The sequence below is a fragment of the Narcine bancroftii genome, chromosome 12, assembly GCF_036971445.1.
Source record: "Narcine bancroftii isolate sNarBan1 chromosome 12, sNarBan1.hap1, whole genome shotgun sequence".
NCBI lineage: Eukaryota > Metazoa > Chordata > Chondrichthyes > Torpediniformes > Narcinidae > Narcine > Narcine bancroftii.
Window position 1 is genome coordinate 30,205,970 of NC_091480.1, and position 18,221 is coordinate 30,224,190.

General features: G+C 37.7%; 1 protein-coding gene across 1 annotated transcript in view; it reads left to right on the forward strand.

Annotated features, from left to right (window-relative positions):
• The window catches only part of top3a (DNA topoisomerase III alpha), a 41,912-nt gene that overhangs the window by 18,818 nt on the left and 4,873 nt on the right, over positions 1–18,221 (forward strand). Inside the window, exons 12-15 of the mRNA XM_069905267.1 lie at positions 658–843; positions 1,034–1,163; positions 4,637–4,750; positions 16,915–17,080. Of these exons, the coding sequence (XP_069761368.1) occupies positions 658–843; positions 1,034–1,163; positions 4,637–4,750; positions 16,915–17,080 (596 nt within the window). The remainder of the gene's footprint in view (positions 1–657; positions 844–1,033; positions 1,164–4,636; positions 4,751–16,914; positions 17,081–18,221) is intronic.

The window sequence follows — 18,221 nt, forward strand, 5'->3', positions numbered from 1 at the left end:
GAATGGAAGACAGGGGTTTGTCTATGTAGGGACCATGTAATGATTACTTCTAATATATGATAGTGGACGCGTGCACCTGTCACGTGCAAGGATGAGATCAAATTGATTTATTCCTCGTATTAGTTTGACTCACAATCTGATGTTCAATCTGTAAGGTGTATCAGGAATGGCCAGCGTGGTTAATGATGATGCTACCAATGGATCTTGAAGTTCCCACCTGGACCATATTTTGTTCCCTTTGCTATTTTTGACATTAGCTATTGAGCCTGAAAGAGTATTCATCAGCTGAGGAAGAATTGTGCTTTGAAATTAGAAGGAAATATTTTTGCCTTTGTTAAACATGATTTCAAGAAGTAACTTGTTACCTAATATTATTTCCTTTTCGTTATTTAAATGTTTTACAATATTTATTAATGGATTTAAATGACTTTGGAGATTAGGTAAGGGTTTGTTGAAACAAGTACAAAACTCTAGAGCAAGGGGTGAAAGGAAGGACAGAACTAGTGCATGTTCTTCATCTGCCGTTGCTTTCTTCATTTTGAAAAGCTTGGATTGAAGTTTAACTCTTAATTAAAATATTGTACTTTTCAAATCTGACAGAAAACAAAATCTGTTTTGGTACATGCAACTCACTTTTCTACTAAACATTCTTTTTAGGGAACTGAACAGCGTCTTTATGAGTTTGTTGTCCGACACTTTCTGGCTTGTTGCTCCCAGGATGCACAGGGACAGGAAACAACAGTGGAAATTGACATTGCAGGAGAACGCTTTGTTGCTCATGGACTTATGATTATTGCACGGAATTATCTTGAGGTTTATCCGTATGATAAATGGAACACTAAGGTATGAAGGATAAAATGTGTGTATTAGAGTTGGGGATAGAGAATGTAACAGCTTTTGGTCTATCTGTGACATCGCTACCATCAAAAGCAATGCTTACACCTCTTCTAAGTTCACCTAATCTTCACTCAAGTAACTTGTGATATGACTGGGAAATTAGTAATAATTTGCTTGAGATTTCTTTTGGTTCTAGATTATACCAGTATATGAGAGAGGGAAGAAATTCCAGCCCACAACTATTGAGATGGTCGATGGTGAGACAAGTCCACCCCAGCTCTTGACTGAGGCTGATCTTATTGCTTTGATGGAGAAGCATGGCATAGGTTAGTCTGAAACCCAAGATCTCTTTATTTTGGTGCTCTTTTCCTCACTGATTGCATGCACGGTGTGATGTGACCACATTCCATGCTGACCCAAGTTTTTCAGTTCTATCCATGATCTGTGATGATATAGCTCTATTCTGCAGATGACAGGCACCAATCTCTTTTATGTTCTTGAAGAGTGGAACAGAAATTCCTATTTGTGACAATCATTCAGGTCTCCTGACTAGGTGAATTCATTTCTATATCTTCAAGATTTAAGATTCCTTGAGAGAGTCACGTGATGGAGTAGTGGCCGGACGGTGAACTCCAGCCCTCTCCAGAAAAGTCGGGAAAAACAAGAGAAAACACAAAGGCACAGAAATAAAAGTTACAGAAAAGTGAGTATAAAGGTGGAAAGAAGATGGCGACAAAAAAAGAAAAATCGAAAGCAACGGTAAGAAGAGAGGAAGAGAAGACAAAGGAGGAAAAAGGTGAAGGCCTTACCTGTCCGAAGAGGCCCGCTGCGGAGAGAGAAACCCGCTCCCTCAGGTCGGTAAATAATGGACTACAAAAATGGCTCGCAGAGCCGAGCAAAAGTGCGCAACCGCGCATGCGCGAAGTTTCGCGCATGCGCGATGCGAAGGAAGAAAAACACACCGACGGGAGGGGGGACCAGCTGGGGAGTCGATCTCCACAGCCGGCAACGACAGCTGCAGAACACCTGCAGCAAGAAGAGACCACAGAAGACAATAGAAACAAGAAAGAAGAGGAGGAAAGGGCAACAAAGAAACAACAGATGGCCAACCCAGAGGAAGAAGAAGAGGAAGAGGAAGAGTACAGGGAAATAGAAGAAGAAAAGAAAGGCAAGGTAAAGGATATACTTGCTCTTATTAAAGGATACATGGAGTCATTTAAAGAATGGCAAACACAGGAATTTAAGGATTTAAGAAAAAGAATAAACAACACAGATGAGAAAATAATTAAAATGGAGATGACCTTAACAGAAATGGGAAAAAAAATGGACAAGATGGAAGAGCGGGCAGTAGCAGCAGAAATGGAGGTAGAAGACTTAAAAAAGAAATTGGAGAAATCTAATAAAAAAACTAAAGAGACACAAGAACTACTAGCTCAAAAAATAGATACAATGGAAAACCATAACAGAAGAAATAACATAAAGATAGTGGGCCTTAAGGAAGATGAAGAAGGCAAGAATATGAGGGAGTTTATAAAAGAGTGGATCCCTAAGACCCTAGGATGTCCAGAACTACAGCATGAAATGGAAATAGAAAGGGCACATAGAGTATTGGCCTCTAAACCACAACCACAACAAAAACCAAGATCTATTGTAGTAAAATTCCTAAGATATACTACAAGAGAAAAGGTACTGGAGAAGACAATGGAAAAAGTAAGAGAGGGCAACAAACCACTGGAGTATAAAGGGCAAAAAATCTTCATTTATCCAGATATAAGTTTTGAACTCCTAAAGAAGAGAAAAGAGTTCAATACAGCAAAGGCGATTTTATGGAAGAAAGGGTATAAATTTATACTAAAGCATCCAGCGGTATTGAAAATATTTATTCCAGGACAACAAAACAGACTATTCTCGGATCCAGAAGAAGCACGAAAATTTGCAGAACAATTACAAAAATAGACTGAGGGAGGAAGACGGGTAATGAGAGTTAAAATGATCACGACTGATATGTATGTGGGTAAAGACAAAAATAGACTGAGGGATGAAGACGGGTAATGAGAGTAAAAATGATCACGATTGATATGTATGCAGGTAAAGAGGTATAAGAGTGAATAGAGACAATGAGCATACATGAATGTATCTGTACTTAGAGGAAAATATGGATAGTATAGACAAGAATTAATAAGGGAAGGTAATGGAATAGAGAGAATAAGGAGGGAATTAAAAGAGGGACCTTTGTGACATATGAAAAGTGAAATCTTTTCTGGGGGAGGCGGGGTGGGGGGAAATAGCGGTCACTGCAAAATCAGTTGACGCTTGCGAGTGGATTCGCAAATCCAAATGGAGAGGGGAGATGTGGTTGTCCGACAAGGGATAAAGGACAACTCAGGAGGTGAAGGGGAGATTGGGGATAAATAAGATAGAAATAGGAGAATAAGGAAAATGTTAGATGTTGTAGGAATGTTGTCTTATAAAGAGTTGAAAATAAGAAAACAGAAATGGAAAAGGAGGAAAGGTAATGATGGAAAAACGGAAAGAGAAGATAAACAAAATATAAAAGGGCTACGCTGAACTATATGTCTTTAAATATTAATGGAATACATAACCAAATTAAAAGGAAGAAACTACCAAATTTAAATGAATAAATGTATTCCATTAGAAAAAATAACATATTGGTTAAGAAATAATATTGAAATATTCGAACAAGTATAGGAGCCTTACATTAAATACAATAGCGAAAACCTACCGGGGACAAACATTACCTAAGTTGATGGAAGGAGAAGGAAAGAAAAGAATGGACTCAGTAGAATTTCTGGTGTAATTTTGTTGAATGACAACATTGTCTGACTGGCTTAATGCAACCTAGATTGTATACCTAAAATGGATGAGAGGGGGGGGTGGGGGGGTGGTTTGGGAGGAAAGGGGGGGGGGGGGAGAAAAAGTCACTGTATATGTGTGAAAAGAAATAGTGTATATCATGGCTAATGTGATTTATGGTGTGAAAAATAAAAAAAATTAAAAAAAAAAAAAAGATTTAAGATTCCTTTATTGTTATTTAATAATATAGAAAATGCAATATTACACAAAATTTCCTTCTGCCTGCCGTAAGGCAGATAAAGAGTCACCATTCGTTTTGTTCAGCACCCCTTACAATAAGAGAGAAAGAAAAGCAAAAGAGAGTCACTTAGTGTCCATGAATTTGCCTCCAGTGCTTCTGCATCCACACAGTTCAATCTTTTGGCAACCTGAGGTCCAAGCCTCTGACATGATCAGGAAGCTTTCAGTGCCTGAGGACCTTTGGGATCCCTTCTTGTCCTCGGTATGCTCTCGAATCTCAGTACTGTTGAGTCCTTCGACCACAAGTCACTGACTGTCTGGAGCCTTTGTGGGTTGCTCAGCCATTGAGCCCCTTGCTCAACAGTTTGCATGGTAAAGTTTGTATATTCTTCCTGTGACTGGATTCCCTTCAGGTACTCTGGATTCCTCCCATATCCCAAAGACATGGGTTGTTAGATTAATTGGCTTCTGTAAATTTCCCCTCTTGTGTCAGTGACTGATGGCATGTCATGGAGTGGAGGGGTTGATGAGATTAAATTAAAAAGTAGGATTGGTATAAATGGGCAGTTGATGCACATCATGGACTCAGTGGGCTGAAGAGTCTGTTTCCATGTTGTATCTCTCGATGACTGACATATTAGATTCTTGTCACAAGTAGAAGAACCCTGAGTGCGTCGGAGTGGGGACATCAGTAGACTCTACTGATGCTGAGCAGTGTTGTTGAGGTGTATTTGTTCTCTTTCAGGGACTGATGCCACTCATGCAGACCACATTGAAACCATCAAATCACGAATGTATGTGGGTTTAACTCCAGATCAGCGATTTCTCCCAGGTGAATTGGGAATGGGTCTCGTGGAAGGTAAGAGCAAAAGCATTAAAATCATTGGTTGTAATACCTGTATGGTTTATTGTATGAATGTATCCACCACATTCTCACATAACCTCTAACATGGTGCCTTCTTCCATGATGTTGGCTTTTTAAAATAAAATGTATTTGAATGGTGAACTTATATTAACCATTTAATTGTAATCTTTGCCATGGTGTATTTGAAGTGAAATTATTATTGAGATTTGCTGTAACCTTTAGATACTGAATGCAACTGGCAGACTGTAGCATTCCCTGCTGCTTCTCTAACATAAAACCATTTGTGATCTAGTTTAAGAACACCTAAAGCATTTAAACATCAGAAATCAAAATCTGGTTAGTCTGCTGAGTAAGTCTAGCCATTCAGTCAGATCTCAAAGCCACATTTCCCGACCATCATTCCAGAGCTCAAGGAGAGCAAGGTGACGTGCCTCAATGACTAACAGGAAGGACCTGGACCTAACTTCAATTTGCTTTTCATCACAACTGGTCAACAGCAAATGCCACTCTGTGTTAGATCACCTAGACCACAGGAACACCTAGGTAAAGCTGTTGTTTATTGATTCCAGCTTGTATTCAACACCATCACTCCAGTAAAACTAGTGACCAAGCTAAAAAACCTGGAACCTCTGTCTGTACCTCTGAACTTCCTCATCAGCAGACTCGACCAGTGCAGATTGACAATATCACCCCCCCCCCCCCTCTCTGACCGTCAACACAGGGACCCTTTGCTATTCCTTGTACATCCATGACCGTGTAGCCAAGTTCAACTCCATCTCAATCTGCAAATTTTTTGATGACATCACCAATGTTGGCCGAATAACTGGAAATCCTGAGTCGGAATACAGGATAGAGATTGAGAATGTGATTAGGTGGTAACAAGACCAAGGATTTCAGGAAGGAGAGGCTGAGGGACCTTGCACATGTCTGCATTGATGGGATGGAGGTGGAGAAATTCCTGGGAATCCATATTTCAGAAGATCTTTCTTAGATTCAGCAACTGAGAAGGAGGCGCACCAACACCTCTACTTTCTAAGGACTCTGAGGAGATATGGCATGGCATCAGATATCAAACCTGCAGGTGCACTATAGAAAGTATACTGGCTGGTTGCATCACAGCCATTTCAAGGGCCCGGGATCATAGAAGGCTGCAGAAGTAATAAACGTGGCCAAGTGTATCACCGGCTCTGACACCTTCTTAACTAGTATGTTTTAATCAAGTTGTCTCTTACTCTTTTAAACTGGAATCAAAGCCCATTTTACCAAGCACCTGGGATTCAAACTGGAACTCCTGTTTGGCAGCCATTTTAATTTCCTTCACTATTCCAATTCAAACATGTTTTTCACTGTCTCATTCATTGTCAGGGTTAAGGTAAACTTGACGAACAACATGTATTGTTCCTGGATAGCCATAAACACAATGGTATGTACACTGAATTTTCCAATTTTAAGTAACCCCCCCCATCCATATCCAGTTCCAATGTTTCCTTCTCCCTTGTTCCTGCTCATGTTCTTACATTTCTCTCTAACCTTCTCTTTCTTCTCCCCACCACCCCCAACAGTGGTTTCCTCTCCCACCTGTCTCTCTGCTTCTTCCAACGCTTTCAGTCCAGTATCATAAACAATATCAAATTCGCCATCAGCAGAAATTGCCTGAAGCGCTGCAATTTTGGGTGCAGGATTTTAAATGAAACTATTGTCAACTCCTTTAACAGGCCACTCAAAACCTGTATGGAGCTGATGGCAGTTGACTGGGCGGTTGGACCCTGCGGGAGAGCTGTATCTCTGCTCCTTGCTCCCCGCAGGTCCGCACAAGCGGCAGCTCTGCCATTTGAGCGGTTTCGACAGCGCCACCATTTTCTTTTAGTGTCAATAAAGGTCCCAACCTGAAATATTAACTGACATTTCCTCACTGACCGTTCCTCTCTGTGGATGCTTCCTGACCCACTGACCTGAAACTTCTCATTGTGTTCTCAAGATTCTAGCACTTGGAGGGGGCGTGGCAAGATGGCGTAGGGAACAGACGTGCCTTCCAGACCTCTCCTGAGTCTGATTTATTGTTTTGTCTTTAACTGCCCGTTAAAGTTCTTTTAAAAGTTTATAAATAATAAGAGGTGTTGGATTAGTGCCTAATGGTTTATATGCAAAAAAAGAGGTAAAAGAAAACATCAACAGACTGTTAAAAAACTACATTTTCCGAAATTGTCTGAGCCTACTTGTTTACAAGAAGCCAGGACTCAGTGTAGAATGGATCCAGAGGAGGATGTGCAGAGTTCGGCATTGAAGCTCCGTTTTAAGCCGGTGAGGCTCTTTGAAGGTCGCATTCAACAGCTTTCGGACCAAGGAACTGGACGGGTGCCAGTATTTCACACAACGGCCACTGTGAGTGCTGTTACTCAGTCTTTGACAGTTGAATCAGCTGGGGCGCCACCAGCTGGAGAGTTAAAGAGCTGTCATTCGACTACTACAGTGGTGGCGCTGCAAAATGCATCTTCAATTACAATGGTTTTTCCAGACATCGATTCAGTGAAGATGATTAAAGAGTTTTGGCTTAAAGATAACCCTGATCTTCAGTCTCCTGGCATTGCTGAGGGGACTTTGAGAGAGATTTTTATACGAAGTCAAACTGCTAGAAAAGATACTAAATTAAGGGAAGGGACAGAAGATCCCGTGGTCTCTAAGGAACAGCAAGATCCCATTATTCCTGAATCTACTTCTGTTGAAATGTCTGTTAAGGATCTTGAAGATAAGATATATTCTGTATCGAGTCACTTAGCTAATTTTGTGAACCTGTTTATTTCCAAGATTAATGCGATGGCGGAAGTCATTAATGGAGCTTTTAAGCTTGAAACCATTGAAAGATTTGAAATGTGTGATCAAGGTTTAGTCGATGCACAGGATGAACTGCAAGATGAAAATAGAATAATTGAAACATTGCAGATCCAAAATAAAAATTTAGCAAAAAAGGTTGATTATTTGGAGAATCAATCTAGACGGAACAACGTGAAAATTGTTGGTTTGCCAGAAGGCATAGAAGGACCAGATCCAAGAAAATTTTTTACTGAATGGATTCCACGAGTGTTAGGACAGGATAAATTCCCTGAAGGTTTAATACTGGAACGTGCTTGTAGAGTTTTAAGAAGAAAATCTTTTTCAGGACAGAATCCAAGATCTGTTTTGATCCATTGTTTAAACTATTGTGACAGAAAGACAATTTTACGTATGGTTACTAGAAATGCCCAGCAAAATAGATCTCCTTTGATGGTTCAGAATAATCCTGTTTTCTCCTATCAAGATTTGAGTCAAGAAATTATGTTTCAATGACGCGATTTAATTCTGTGAAAGAACGGTTGTGGGAAAAAAAGACATAAGGCAACATTCAGGTATTCTGCGGTACTGAAGATTTTTTAGGATGGAAATTAGCCAAAGTTCTTTGACAATCCTAAAGAGGTTATGGACTTTGCTCAGTCTCTACCATTCATGCAGTTTCAGGAACGATGTAGTCCTTCAAGGTCTCCAAAGAGAGTAGAGATGTAAGGTGGGATCCAGATTTTTAAAAGAAATGGAAGCAATGGTGACCGAAGTGGTAACGTTGATTTTAAAAAAATAAATCTTTTATCTTTTTTTTGAGAAGAGTTTAAATAGTTTAAATAATGATGATAGTTTAATGAAATGGGAGTTGGGAGAAGGAACTGGGTGGGCACAGTTTCCAGAAGTCATCAGCTACCTGTGAGTTATCTCACACCCAATATTTTGGGGGAGTTACCGCTTTGGGCGGTTTAAACAGGAGGAGATAGTTGTGACCGACCTGTTTTTTTTTCTTTTTAATTTTTGGGTTAAGTGAAGTTTTTTAAAAAATTTTTTTAAATAAATAATTTTTTTTAAAACTCTTTGTTTTCTGATTGTAATTGAGAGGGAATTAGGTTTTTTTTCTCTCCTTTTTTTCTCTTTTTTTTGGGGGGGGTTTTTTCTCTTTTCTTTCTTTTTTAAGAGGATGATGTCACAGAAGATAATAAATCAAAAATTGAGGATGTTGAATTAGATGAAGAGGAGGATGAGGGGAAAGATGATAAGAAGAAAAAGAAGAAAATTAAGTACAAATACATTGAGGGAGAAGAGTTTAATAAAATTAAGTTAATTTCGATAGAGAATTTTGAAGATGTTAGAAGTGAAGAATATGGAGAATTTTATAAGAGTTTGAACTTTTTTTTCTTTTTTTTTCTTTTTTTTATATAAGGGGAGGGGAAGGGAATAAAAAGTTTATCTGATTGTTTTTCTATGGGATGTTTTTGTTCTCTCGATGAATTATAAAGGAAACTTAGTATTAATGGAAATTCTGTATTTATGTATTATTAATTATGATTTTTTGTATATGATTTTAATATTTGAACTTAGTTTTAAAGTGGATTTCATTTGTTAAATACATGTATTATGTTTGATTTAAATATATGTTTAAGGGTATTATTTTAGTATTGATATTTTTTTGTTGTTAGTAATTTTTTTGTTGTTAAGTTTTATCCTTTTTGTAAGTGGGGTTTTTTCTATTTTATTTACAACATTATTAATTAATTCTTCACTCTTTATTTTGGGGGGAGGTTTGGACTAATTTTAAATTAGATGATTAATGTTGTGTTATAATTATTGGGGGGGTTAATTTGTGTAGTTTAATGATGTAGTATTCTAATTTTTATTATCTTATTTTTTATTATTTCTTTATTTAAAATTTTATGACATGAATAAAATAAAAATTACATTTAAAGTTTAAAAAAAAAAGATTCTAGCACTTGCATTTCCTAGGTTTCTCTTGGATACAAACATTATCCAATCTTTCCACCTAAAGCAACTCACCTATTCCAGATATCAGTTTAGTAAACCTCTGAACTACTTCCAATATATTTACAATCTTCCTTAATGGTGTCAAAAATTTTGAACATGCTACCTTCCTTAAATATGGGAACCAGTTATGTCTTTACACTGCAGATATGGTCTCAGCAGTGGCCAATGTCACAAAGCACACACTCCTGACTTTTGTATTCAATAAACAATAATTCTGTTAGTTTCCCAATTGCCTGCTATACCTGCATATAACCTTTTGTGATGTAGTAGTATGCTAAGATCCCTATGGATTTGTGCTATGTAATCTTTCACCATTTACATATTTGCCTATTTTTCTTAGCAAAGTGGATAATTTCACATTTCTGACATTTGTCAGACCAAGATCCACACTGAAAGATGCCACCAAAAGATGAAATTGTTACAACTTACTTTCTAGCTTATCTTTGGCTTTTAGATATCTATCGACTCTGCTGTCTTTATCCAGCTCAACATGTTATTGCATACACTATAAATTTCTATCGACTGTAATAACCTTTGTTGTGACACCTTATTAAAAGCCTACTGGAAACCTTAGAAGATCTACAATAAATTGGAAGTGAAATAAAATGTTACCATAAACTTTCACAAAATGACGAATTTGAAAGGTTCTAAGTTACCTGTTGTAATCATGGCTTCTAATATTTTCCCCTTATGATAGTTGTTAAGTCAACTATTCTGCAGCAATTTCTTGTCCTGCTCTTTTCTGCTTTCTGTCTGGCTTTGAATGAAGGAGCCATAATTATATTTTATTATCTTTTCAAATCTTCCCTAAATCAAGGGAATTTTGGAGAAACAAAATTATGCAACTACTCTCATTTCTTATTTTTTAAGACTCCATGGTTTTTTAATTTTTAAAAAAATTTTTCACTCTATGAACCATATTAACCGAAAATACACACAAACATTTCCCTCTTGAATATACACACCCTTCCAAACCCATTAAACGTTCAACATATACAATACAATAAACCCATTAAACAATGTCATCACACAATGAAAATAAACAAAATTGTGTCATCTACTGGGTCAGTTCATTTCGTCTTCTTCTCATTCTATCATTTTAGGGGGTGGAGGTCCACGGTAGACCCTCTCTGTTGTGTTCCATGTACGGTTCCCAAATTTGTTCAAATAATGTGACTTTATTTCTTACATTTTATGTTATTTTTTTCCAATGGAATACATTTATTCATTTCTATGTACCATTGCTGTATTCTCAGGATGTCTTCTGATTTCCAAGTTGACATTGTACATTTTTTTGCTATCATATTTTAGACTCCATGTTGATGTCCAACAGGATCTGTTTTCTTTATTCAGTACCACTTACCTTGTCATTTTCCAAATTTCTCCCACTTCTAGATCTGATTTACAACTATCGAATATTTTGGCATTTAAGTCGAACTTTGAAAACCTCAAAAATCACTCAAAAATGGTGGTGGGGGGTGGGGTTTGACTTGTACTTTAAATTGAATTTTTTTTAAAACCGCTCAATTGCGATTCAGTGTATAAGTCGACCCTTGTAAACCGATTTGGCATATGTCAACCCTTGAAAAACCCAACCACAACAAATTTTCGTGCTACCAATATATTAGAACAAAATTTTTAATCAAAAAAAACCTATTTCGAATCCTTCAATATCACTATCCTCGTCTGAGGCAAAGATCCTGGCAAGCTCATCCATAGCCTCACAATTTAAACAGTCATCATATGGGTCCCAGTCTGTATCTGATGAGGCGGCTTCAGCTTCGTCGTCATTGTCCCACAATAAATCATCTTCTATACTATCCATTGCACAAGACATACCGCACTTTTTAAACGATTCACTTTGTCCCATGCTTTGAGTACAAAGTCACAAGGTGCATCAAGTGATGCAGCGCACATTGCCCCGCCTCTGTGAATGATTTTTCTGCACTTGTCATCCATGTATTCTTCACGCACATGGTCTTTGAATGGCTTGTTCATGCAGACATCAAGAGGCTGCAATAGAGACGTCAAACCACCTGGGATAATCACCATGTAAGCATTATTTAGTGCTAATCTACTTTCAGTGCTCTCAGTTAAGTGGCTAAGAAACAGCTAGACCAGCAAACTCTGTCCTTGCATTAAACCACTTGGCCGTCTGTTCCACACATTGTCTATCCATAGTTTTACACCATTTTCATCCATCTATCCTTTTTCATGAAAAAGTACAAAAATGCCTGCTGGGAATTTTATTTTAGATTTAAGTTTGTGCTTGAAAATTACCATGGCTCTTAACTTTGTCCCGTCTGTTCCACACATTGTCTGTCCATAGTTTTACACCATTTTCATCCATCTATCCTGTTTCATGAAAAAGTACAAAAATGCCTGCTGGGAATTTTATTTTAGATTTAAGTTTGTGCTTGAAAATTACCATGGCTCTTAACTTTGTCCCGTCTGTTCCACACATTGTCTGTCCATAGTTTTACACCATTTTCATCCATCTATCCTGTTTCATGAAAAAGTACAAAAATGCCTGCTGGGAATTTTATTTTAGATTTAAGTTTGTGCTTGAAAATTACCATGGCTCTTAACTTTGTCCCGTCTGTTCCACACATTGTCTGTCCATAGTTTTACACCATTTTCATCCATCTATCCTGTTTCATGAAAAAGTACAAAAATGCCTGCTGGGAATTTTATTTTAGATTTAAGTTTGTGCTTGAAAATTACCATGGCTCTTAACTTTGTCCCGTCTGTTCCACACATTGTCTGTCCATAGTTTTACACCATTTTCATCCATCTATCCTGTTTCATGAAAAAGTACAAAAATGCCTGCTGGGAATTTTATTTTAGATTTAAGTTTGTGCTTGAAAATTACCATGGCTCTTAACTTTGTCCCGTCTGTTCCACACATTGTCTGTCCATAGTTTTACACCATTTTCATCCATCTATCCTGTTTCATGAAAAAGTACAAAAATGCCTGCTGGGAATTTTATTTTAGATTTAAGTTTGTGCTTGAAAATTACCATGGCTCTTAACTTTGTCCCGTCTGTTCCACACATTGTCTGTCCATAGTTTTACACCATTTTCATCCATCTATCCTGTTTCATGAAAAAGTACAAAAATGCCTGCTGGGAATTTTATTTTAGATTTAAGTTTGTGCTTGAAAATTACCATGGCTCTTAACTTTGTCCCGTCTGTTCCACACATTGTCTGTCCATAGTTTTACACCATTTTCATCCATCTATCCTGTTTCATGAAAAAGTACAAAAATGCCTGCTGGGAATTTTATTTTAGATTTAAGTTTGTGCTTGAAAATTACCATGGCTCTTAACTTTGTCCCGTCTGTTCCACACATTGTCTGTCCATAGTTTTACACCATTTTCATCCATCTATCCTGTTTCATGAAAAAGTACAAAAATGCCTGCTGGGAATTTTATTTTAGATTTAAGTTTGTGCTTGAAAATTACCATGGCTCTTAACTTTGTCCCGTCTGTTCCACACATTGTCTGTCCATAGTTTTACACCATTTTCATCCATCTATCCTGTTTCATGAAAAAGTACAAAAATGCCTGCTGGGAATTTTATTTTAGATTTAAGTTTGTGCTTGAAAATTACCATGGCTCTTAACTTTGTCCCGTCTGTTCCACACATTGTCTGTCCATAGTTTTACACCATTTTCATCCATCTATCCTGTTTCATGAAAAAGTACAAAAATGCCTGCTGGGAATTTTATTTTAGATTTAAGTTTGTGCTTGAAAATTACCATGGCTCTTAACTTTGTCCCGTCTGTTCCACACATTGTCTATCCATAGTTTTACACCATTTTCATCCATCTATCCTGTTTCATGAAAAAGTACATTTGAAAATTACCATGGCTCTTAACTTTGTCCCGTCAGCCATGTATGGTAACACCCCCATTAACCTGATCCTTTCATGGGCTGTACTTCTGGTTTGCACAATTTTCACATCTTTCTATTCCACTGTTCTATTGACTATCATTTTAAAATTCATGGGGGTTTCATCTATATTTGCCAATGCAAGCTGGTGTTTCTGCTAATTACATATAATAAACTGGTGAAAACTTAAAACTTTATGATCGAGATCTTTTGTTAGTTTCTGAGCAATTTTTAAAAATTTTTTTGTCCTAATACCAGATTTTTCCTTTTTTTTTATTTTTTTTTTTTTTTATTTTTTTTTTTTTTTAATTTTTTTATTTTTCACACCATAAATCACATTAGCCATGATATACACTATTTCTTTTCACACATATACAGTGACTTTTTCTCCCCCCCCCCCCCTTTCCTCCCAAACCACCCCCCCACCCCCCCCTCTCATCCATTTTAGGTATACAATCTAGGTTGCATTAAGCCAGTCAGACAATGTTGTCATTCAACAAAATTACACCAGAAATTCTACTGAGTCCATTCTTTTCTTTCCTTCTCCTTCCATCAACTTAGGTAATGTTTGTCCCCGGTAGGTTTTCGCTATTGTATTTAATGTAAGGCTCCTATACTTGTTCGAATATTTCTGTTATTTCTTAACCAATATGTTATTTTTTCTAATGGAATACATTTATTCATTTAAATTTGGTAGTTTCTTCCTTTTAATTTGGTTATGTATTCCATTAATATTTAAAGACATATAGTTCAGCGTAGCCCTTTTATATTTTGTTTATCTTCTCTTTCCGTTTTTCCATCATTACCTTTCCTCCTTTTCCATTTCTGTTTTCTTATTTTCAACTCTTTATAAGACAACATTCCTACAACATCTAACATTTTCCTTATTCTCCTATTTCTATCTTATTTATCCCCAATCTCCCCTTCACCTCCTGAGTTGTCCTTTATCCCTTGTCGGACAACCACATCTCCCCTCTCCATTTGGATTTGCGAATCCACTCGCAAGCGTCAACTGATTTTGCAGTGACCGCTATTTCCCCCCACCCCGCCTCCCCCAGAAAAGATTTCACTTTTCATATGTCACAAAGGTCCCTCTTTTAATTCCCTCCTTATTCTCTCTATTCCATTACCTTCCCTTATTAATTCTTGTCTATACTATCCATATTTTCCTCTAAGTACAGATACATTCATGTATGCTCATTGTCTCTATTCACTCTTATACCTCTTTACCTGCATACATATCAATCGTGATCATTTTTACTCTCATTACCCGTCTTCATCCCTCAGTCTATTTTTGTCTTTACCCACATACATATCAGTCGTGATCATTTTAACTCTCATTACCCGTCTTCCTCCCTCAGTCTATTTTTGTAATTGTTCTGCAAATTTTCGTGCTTCTTCTGGATCCGAGAATAGTCTGTTTTGTTGTCCTGGAATAAATATTTTCAATACCGCTGGATGCTTTAGTATAAATTTATACCCTTTCTTCCATAAAATCGCCTTTGCTGTATTGAACTCTTTTCTCTTCTTTAGGAGTTCAAAACTTATATCTGGATAAATGAAGATTTTTTGCCCTTTATACTCCAGTGGTTTGTTGCCCTCTCTTACTTTTTCCATTGTCTTCTCCAGTACCTTTTCTCTTGTAGTATATCTTAGGAATTTTACTACAATAGATCTTGGTTTTTGTTGTGGTTGTGGTTTAGAGGCCAATACTCTATGTGCCCTTTCTATTTCCATTTCATGCTGTAGTTCTGGACATCCTAGGGTCTTAGGGATCCACTCTTTTATAAACTCCCTCATATTCTTGCCTTCTTCATCTTCCTTAAGGCCCACTATCTTTATGTTATTTCTTCTGTTATGGTTTTCCATTGTATCTATTTTTTGAGCTAGTAGTTCTTGTGTCTCTTTAGTTTTTTTATTAGATTTCTCCAATTTCTTTTTTAAGTCTTCTACCTCCATTTCTGCTGCTACTGCCCGCTCTTCCATCTTGTCCATTTTTTTTCCCATTTCTGTTAAGGTCATCTCCATTTTAATTATTTTCTCCTCTGTGTTGTTTATTCTTTTTCTTAAATCCTTAAATTCCTGTGTTTGCCATTCTTTAAATGATTCCATGTATCCTCTAATAAGAGCAAGTATATCCTTTACCTTGCCTCTCTTTTCTTCTTCTATTTCACCATACTCTTCCTCTTCTTCTTCCTCTGGGTTGACCATCTGTTGTTTCTTTGGTGCCCTTTCCTCCTCTTCTATCTTGTTTCTATTGTCTTCTGTGGTCTCTTCTTGCTGCAGGTGTTCTGCAGCTGTCGTTGCCGGCTGTGGAGATCGACTCCCCAGCTGGTCCCCCCTCCCGTCGGTGTGTTTTTTTTCATTCGCATCGCGCATGCGCGAAACTTCGCGCATGCGCGGTTGCGCACTTTTGTTCGGCTCTGCGAGCCATTTTTGTAGTCCATTATTTACCGACCTGAGGGAGCGGGTTTCTCTCTCCGCAGCGGGCCTCTTCGGACAGGTAAGGCCTTCACCTTTTCCCTCCTTTGTCTTCTCTTCCTCTCTTCTTACCGTTGCTTTCGACTTTTCTTTTTTTGTCGCCATCTTCTTTCCACCTTTATACTCACTTTTCTGTAACTTTTATTTCTGTGCCTTTGTGTTTTCTCTTGTTTTTCCCGACTTTTCTGGAGAGGGCTGGAGTTCACCGTCCGGCCACTACTCCATCGCGTGACTCCTCCCCAGATTTTTCCTGTTCATGAAATGATTATACCAGCCCACTGTAGCTTCAAAATCTTTACTGCGTTCTGGATGTTTCTTTGCCCACTTCAGTACAGATATTCTTATTTTATTTCACGTGACTATGTAGCAATCTTGCCTCTGTTCATTTCCCATTCTGCGACATGATTTTTCAACTTTGGCCAACAAGTGATTCCTCTTCTCATCAAACCTTGCCTTTTTGGTATTTTTCTTAAAGTCTCTTCTTTCTTTCTCCAATTTCTTACCAGCTTCTCTTATATTTTAAATTTTCTTGCAGCAGCAGGTTGCTGAATTTCATGGCCATTCTATTACTTTTAACTATAACTCACTTATATTGAGTTTTTGCTGGAGCCTTCATGATAACAGCCACCTTCAGTCAAAGCCCAACAGCTCAGTTATCGCTATTTTTGGGGGGGGTCAACTTATATGCCCGATATATGATAAAACCATTAAACTGAGTCTGAAAATGGGGATCAAATTTGCCCGACTTATCTGCTGGTCGACTTGTATGCTGAAGTATATGGTATTTATGTTCTCTACAGTTTGCATCATCTCCCGTCTTCTTATTTTTCATGATCATTTCTCTGGATCCATATTGAGGATCTACTCTCACTCTGTTAATTTTTTTCCTTAAATAGAAAACTCTTGCTATGTTTTTTATATTTGTGACAAATTTTGCCTTTATTGAAGGATATGATTCAATGGGATATGAGATGTCCAAGCCAGATCTACGAGCTGAGCTTGAAGCAAATCTGAAACTGGTTTGTGAGGGGAGGAAGGACAAGTTCATTGTGCTGCATCAATATATTCAGAAGTACAAGCAAGTATTCATTGAAGCCATGACAAAGGCAAAGAAGTGAGTGTTTTAATAAATTAAATATTCTAAGGTCGAGAGTCATTGGTAAAGCAGCCATTTGATACCCACTTTTCTTTTTAAAATATCTTTATTGAGTTTAATTAAAAAAAACCATACATACATACTAATTCAATACATGGGCTGAACTATAAGTAAAGACAGATCTCAAAAGGGAAAAAAAAGGACCCTCCCCCCGTTAATCAAACCCCTCCCTCTCCCTCGAAACAAGACTAACTTGCATATCTAATAAACATAGGAAATGAAAGACGACATTCAGAAACCAGACAAGGCTTCTCCAGAGCATCCAAACGCCCTAATTCTTTCAATTATGGTAGTACTCCATGAATAGGCCATACCCACCTGTTGCAAGGCCACTCAGTTCAGATTCAGCCATGTGGGTGTAGGCCTGAAGCCAAATACAGATCTTCTTACTGAAAGGACATTGCTCAGTTGGGATTTTATGACAATCTCAAAATTTTGAATTTAACTGATTAGTTTTTCCTTATTTTTGTGCTGTTCTTTTAAGTTTCATGTATTTTATTAGCTTGGACTTTCGAGTGTTGTCAGATCCATGTGGCCTTGATTAAAGCAGACAAATAGTATATGAAATAATTTGTGGAAAGGAATTCCAAAATAAATTCCCTTCCTTTCAATTATGATCTAATTCATTCTAAGTCAGTCTAAAGGCAGTTCCGTGCCACACCCCTCATCCTCGGTAACCACTTCTTTCTCCCTCGCACGTTGGTGGTCTTCCAATCCCTTTCCCTATCATCTGCCTCTTGTGCAGCTTGATTTCACTACCCCACCCACTCACCCATCACGTTTCCCCATTTCTTCCACCAACTCCAATTAAGTGTCAACATCTCTCTGATGATTTGTCCTGCAGCCTTCATGCCGATGCCATCATGAAGAAAGCTCAACAACGGCTATACTTTGAGGAGTTTGAGGAGATTCGGTATGTCACCAGAGTCTCTCAAACTTCAACAGGTGTACCGTGGAGAGCATTCTGACTGGTATAGAGATACCAATGCTTCGGACAGGAAAATAACTCCAAATGATTGTTAACTCGGCCTGCGACATCACGGGCATCAGTCTTCAATCCATTGAGGACATCTACAAGAGCTGGTATCTTAAGAAATCA